Genomic DNA, 6,000 nt, shown 5'->3' on the forward strand with positions numbered 1-6,000 from the left:
CGAGCTAAACATGGATAGACATGACCCGACATGAGAGACCTACCTCACACTGGCTAGGCACAGCCACAAAACAGCCATTGGGACCAACTACACAAATCCAGAGAGATGCCTGAACCCCAACACCCCCTCTCAGCTCTGGAAAGGGAGTCGGACCAGGAAGCTGGAGTGAGCAATCTGCAACTGTAAAGAGAGGGTTTCGTGGACAAGGATATCTGCTACAAACTTTGTAGTGGAAAAGTATCTTGCATTATACAATCCAACTGCTACCCCTGAAAGACGTCCGAGAAGTACTAAGCCATCCGTTGAAAGTAAATCCAGCTCTATCAAGAATCTCCTCAAGCCAACCGACTCATAAGTCGCATAACCAACATCTGCAAAAGTACTGCTGTTGACCGCTCCAAGAGTATGCATCAAAACTGAGGGTAAAAGGCATAAAATATTGGTATCCGGATCATTTCCCAACTCTAAAGTGTCCACCCTCAAGGAAAGAGTCCGAAATCTACACCTCCGGTCATATACCACATGCCATAATCTCCAAGCTACTATGGAAGTCCAAGGAAAGGGACAACCGAGGCTACTAAGGAACTATATGTCCGATGACAAAGACTGAAGAACTACACCAACCACCATATAAAATGATGAACTGCTAACTGTATCTAAAGTAACTTCATCGATACTGAAAGTGAAACTGTAACCGATTTGTCTGTAACACCACTCGAGAGAATAGCACTCCACTCTCAGAGTGAATCGGGAACAAACATCCAGTAGAAAGGGAAACTCCCATCAATACGGAGACTGCAGCTAACACGGCAAGATGAAGAGAAGATCTTGCTTCCAAGCTTTGCAAGAGAAGAACAAGGTGCTATCGAAAGTCACCAAATAAATTGTCAATCCTGTACATTGCACATGGAGCCACGAGAACAATATGTAAGTAGTTTGCGCAAACTGGCCCCCAAGCTGGCTCCACATCCCCCTTTGAAGGGAGAACACCCGAACCATGGAATACTGCCATAATTCTCCAACAATCTCTGTTTGTGCCCCTCCAAAAAGTCCTAGTCAACTCTATCGTAGGCCTTCTCAAAATCGAGAAGAAGAATCACTAGATCCTCACCACGGAGCCTCCCAAAAAGTAAAGATGTTGTCAAGGATACTACGCTTCTTGACAAAACCTGTCTTTGTCCCTTGTATAATGCTTTCTAGAAGTGGCTGAATCCTCAAACTCAGAGCCTTGGCAAGAATTTTGTAGGCTAAGTTGAGGATGGTGATGGGGCGTCGAATCTCATCCAAGGAGCCACCCTCTATGGGAATGAGGTAAATCACGCCCTCACTCATGCTGTCAGGCATCTCTTCTGTGTGCAGGATGAACTGAAAAGCACTGCAGAGATTTGTGTCAAGCAAGTCCCAGTACTCCAAGAAAAAGCTGGGTGTCAAGCCATCCTCACCTGGACAGTACCACGGGGGAGTGCTCTAAGAGCCGTGTGTAGCTCCTCTAGCTGAAGAGGAAGCTCAAGCCTCTTGTGCATCTCCTCAGTCACAAGACAAGGCATCTGTGCCCACACTTGCTCTTTGTATACATCCTGACGCTCCGACTGAGGCTCTGCAGACAGTAGATCACGGTAGAAGTCAGTAGCAACTGCAGGCATGTCCTCTGGCTCTAAAGCAACTGACCCATCGGGCCTCCTCAATTGGCTGACCTTGGCATGCGTATGCCGGGGTCCCACTGCCTCAAAGAAAGCGCCTGTCACTCTATCACCCACCCGGGTCCACTGAGATGCCTGTTGATGGAAAGCAAACTCATGGCGCCTCTCCTCTGTGCTGACGAGCTCCTGGCGAGCCTGCTGTAACTGCTCCTCCAACCAAGGATTGTGTGGATGCTGCGCCTGCATCCTCTGCAAGGAAGCAACGCCCCGTCGGAGACACTGCTCCTCCTCTCTTGCTGGAGCCAGGCGAGCCGAAGACTCCTGAAGTAAGAATCGACTAAGCTGAGCAAGTCCTGAGGGATGCGTAGCATCGTACTCCCCCTCCTCTGCCTATCAATCATTGCAAGGATCACCGGTGCATGGTCCGAAAAGGAAGTCCCTGCCAGAATGCCAACTTTCCCACCCAATTCACAGAAGTGGTCACTAGTGTAGAAGCGATCTATTCGAGATAGATTCATGCCTCTGCGGTCCGAACGAGAGAAGGCCAGGCTGTCTAGGGGCCTCACAAAGCTAGAATGCTGCCACACATTTGAAACCCGCAGAGTCATACCAAATCTATCCCAAGCTGCGAGCTCAACTCCATGCACAGTTGTATGGCTGCCACGCATCCTATCAGAGGGGTCCTCCAACATGTTGAAGTCACTCGCTATGCACGTTTGCTTTGCCTACGGCAGAGACTCGACAATTTGAGACCAAAACTCTGCACTTGCATTCGCCACATTGGACGCATGGATGTTCAGGAAGCCCATGAGACAACCCTGAACCTGCATAGTGATTCATTGAGCCTTGCCTGGCACAATAATCCCTCTGCCCACAATGGCCTGCTGCAAAGAATTCGCAATAGCTATACATACCCTGCCCTGGATGCCTCCAGGTCCAAATGCAGCTGACCAAAAAGTCTCATATCGTCCACACAAAAGCTGACCACAACGTCTAATGCGGCTCTCACACAGATGATGCTCCTGTAGCATAAGAAGGTCAATCTCTCCTCCCACAAGGCATCGCTGAAGCTGCTGACACAGTCGGCCCCTCTGACGTTGAAACTGGGGCCCACCTAATCCCTGTATGTTCCATGAGACGATCCTCATGGGGAGCGAGAGAGAACTGATGCTGCTGCAGCAGCTAACCTTGCTATCTTCGAGGCAGGCTTGGATGGGGAATAATCCGCATCCGAGCGTCCTCGAGACAGGCGTGACTGCAAAGAGTGTCTAGCCCAAGCCCAAGCCCAAGCCCAAGTAGACCGAGCCATGCGTAAAGCAACCTCCTCTGTCCAGGAGTCCTCATGTATAATCTGTTTACATTGAAAGAGATATAGCAGCAAAATCATGTCGTCTTCCTACAAAAGGATAAATTTTTTGCCATCTTAGAATTTCATTGAGGTTCTAACTTTGACTGCATTTGCTATGACAGGTTGATGGCCATGTGGGATTGTATGCTTCAGTGTCATCAACAGCAGCACCGAGTGATTGAGGAAATGGGAAGCCCGGACAACTCTTATGCACCAGTAGCGACACATGATTTCCATTACAAGAACACATTACAACTGGAGTCTGAAATTAACCTCTTGCACCAGCATCTTGACAAGCTTATTTCTACCCAAAAGGAGTATTTGAACTCTGTGTACCATTGGCTACGACTACACATTATCCAGATCGAGAGCGATGGCAAGGACACTCCAGGCTCTCCTCAAAAAATGAGCACTCCTCCCGTATATAATCTTTGCAGGGCTTGGCTTTGTGAACTTGATAGACTCCCAGGGAATGTGACCTTGCATTCGCTTAAGGCCTTCTCGAGTCTCATACACGAACTCACATTACAGCAAAGTGAAGAGCTGAAACAGAAGAAAAAACTGGAAAGCTTGAGGAAAGAGCTGGATAAAAAAGAGCAGAGCTTTAAAGCTCAAGAAGCAAAGTATAATGGGAGGCGGTCGGCACAACAGCCACCTGTTGACAGCCAGGAGGATGCAGGTTTAGAGAGTGGAAACCCTTACAAGGAGAGGGAAAGGTTACTGCAGCTATTAAGAGACACAGTGGAAGTAGAGAGAGAGAAGTATGAGCACATGTGCTCGAAGAGCGGAAGCATGGCTCTTAGCATCCTTGAGAAGGGGCTTCCCCCAGTCCTCAATGCCGTTACGGACTTTGCCAATGCGTGCTCTCGCTGCTACAAGCAACTGCACTACCGTAGCATGCAACCCACATTGCAGATAAACTACGAGTAATGCTCATCCTCCTGTATGTATGCCCAATATTCATTAAAATTAACTCATTCATTTATGTAGTTCAGTTTTTTCATTTATGAAGTGGTTCATAGTTTGACATAAAAATTGAAGCTTGAATGATTGCTGCTTTTCTCACTTATTCAACTGTACAATATTATGGTGCATTTTTCTTGTTTGTTGAACAGGAGGTTATCTTTACTATGTGATTATGGGGCATGCAATTAGGCACATGAATTGACAGTGTCATAGTGTTAACATTGTTTAAAATGAGTACATATATTAGTGCTCTTATCGCAAAGAATTATAATGTGGCAGTGTTGCAGCACATAAGAGAATTGCAAGAGTTTCCTGTGTACCAAGAAACGTAGCTTAGTTGGTGAGACCTTTGAGATGTAACCAAGGTTGAGGGTTCGAGGCTCATCTTGAGGTGGTGGAAGATTTGGTGATGTGTGGACAATGCGTCAATGACTATTGGGCTTGCTCTCATCTCATTTTAGCCCATTCGTTGGTAAAAGAGTAAACCTTCTGTTCCTTGATAGCCCAATCAAAGCTGTTCAAAGAGCAAACCTTCTGTTCCTTGGTAGCCCAATCAAAGATTTTTTTGCCCTTCATTCATTAACACATCCTCTCTTTTGTAGTGGTGATCACAGGAAGGTTTTGGCAACACACACAACCTGTGGGTAATGAATGGTAGAGGATATAGGGGGCTTGTTTTCATATAGGGTCTCTCTCTAGAATCCCCTTCTCTTATGTCTACACCGTACAATGAGGTCTATGCTTGACTGGAAGCTACGGTTTTCCCATCCAACAACAACAAAGAAAAAGAACCCCTCCACAGAGACTGTCCTTATGCCTCTGAAAATGCTATGAATGCCTCTGACAACGCTATGAATTTAGCAAATTAGACCACAAGGCGGAGTCAGGCTTGGTCGAATGTTCTTTTAAAAAATAAATAAATCAGTGAGGCTACTATTGATCAATAGCTTGAGTGTTGGTCTAGTTTAATTTAACGCTAGAAGAGTTGTGTGTTGATCTGTTCGGGCAACACAGGAAGCTTCCCACAATTATTCCCACATTGTGAATTATGACAACATCATGAGGTTCTGCGGGCGAGCACCGCACACCTAGCTAAGTGTGGTTGGGGGCCGCCCCCCCCTACCGGGACCGGCAGCCCCCTGCCCCCAACCGCACCTAGCTAGGCGCACGCGGTGCCAAGCCTATGGAAGCTTATGATGTTGAACGCTATGGGAAAAACCGGGGAAAGAGGGCTCCTTTCCAAAAGGGAAGCCGTCTAAAACTTCTTGTGCAACGCGACAACGTTTTGAAGGGAGTCTTTTTCAAATCTAAGCCATACATAATGGTTTTCCCATAATTCTTGGTGTTTGATTAAAATGAGAATTTCAAAATGATTTGGCTATATTATTAGCCTCTTGAACTTTACAATTAAGATTTTCAATAGGTGTGGACAACTTTTGGTCACAAACAATTTCAAAAGGTATTTTTTCTATAGTAGAATACATAATTTTGTTATAAAAAATTGTAAGTGCTTGCTCGTCCCAATTTTGTTAGTGGTCAATTGTGTAACACTTCATAGGCATGAAATGACTTTTAGGATAAAAACCAAAGCTAAAATTTATTAATGAAAAGCCCTAAGCAGGTGTGCTTTTTTGTGTTGACGTTTGTCACTTCTTTCTTTTCGGAGCAAAAACACAACTACAATTTTTTTTAATGTGTATCTAAGACGGGTTTCTCACACAGGCAAACATGGTTTTCATCTGCATTAGCAATCCTGTCTTCTTGTTGCTTGCTTGGTGTATGAACGCCTCAGCTAGGTGGGGGTGGACAAAAATTTGCAGATTTCGATAGAGTTAGTATTAAAATACTAAGCGCGATTACTACTTAGAGAACGGTCTTTCCAGATGCATTGCAAATCACTAATGATTATCAGGGTGCCTGGAATGGCTTGATATATCTTATGTATGTATCTGAGGTACAAGGCGACATAGTTTCGATTTTGTTGTTGGCATGCATTGAGCGAGAGACAAGATGTGTCTCCTTTGTTAGTGAGCTCCACCAGGTCGA

General features: G+C 45.7%; 1 protein-coding gene across 1 annotated transcript in view; it reads left to right on the plus strand.

Annotated features, from left to right (window-relative positions):
• Positions 1-3,995, plus strand: part of LOC147462682 (protein ALTERED PHOSPHATE STARVATION RESPONSE 1-like) — a 39,538-nt gene extending 35,543 nt beyond the window's left edge. The window contains exon 4 of the mRNA XM_086484843.1: positions 3,111-3,995. Coding sequence (XP_086340969.1) covers positions 3,111-3,918 — 808 coding nt within the window. The 3' untranslated portion in view covers positions 3,919-3,995. The remainder of the gene's footprint in view (positions 1-3,110) is intronic.
• The last annotated feature ends 2,005 nt before the right edge of the window (positions 3,996-6,000 follow it).

This window comes from Adiantum capillus-veneris, chromosome 2 (genome assembly GCF_014529385.1).
Source record: "Adiantum capillus-veneris isolate H3 chromosome 2, ASM1452938v2, whole genome shotgun sequence".
NCBI classification, from domain to species: Eukaryota; Viridiplantae; Streptophyta; class Polypodiopsida; order Polypodiales; family Pteridaceae; genus Adiantum; species Adiantum capillus-veneris.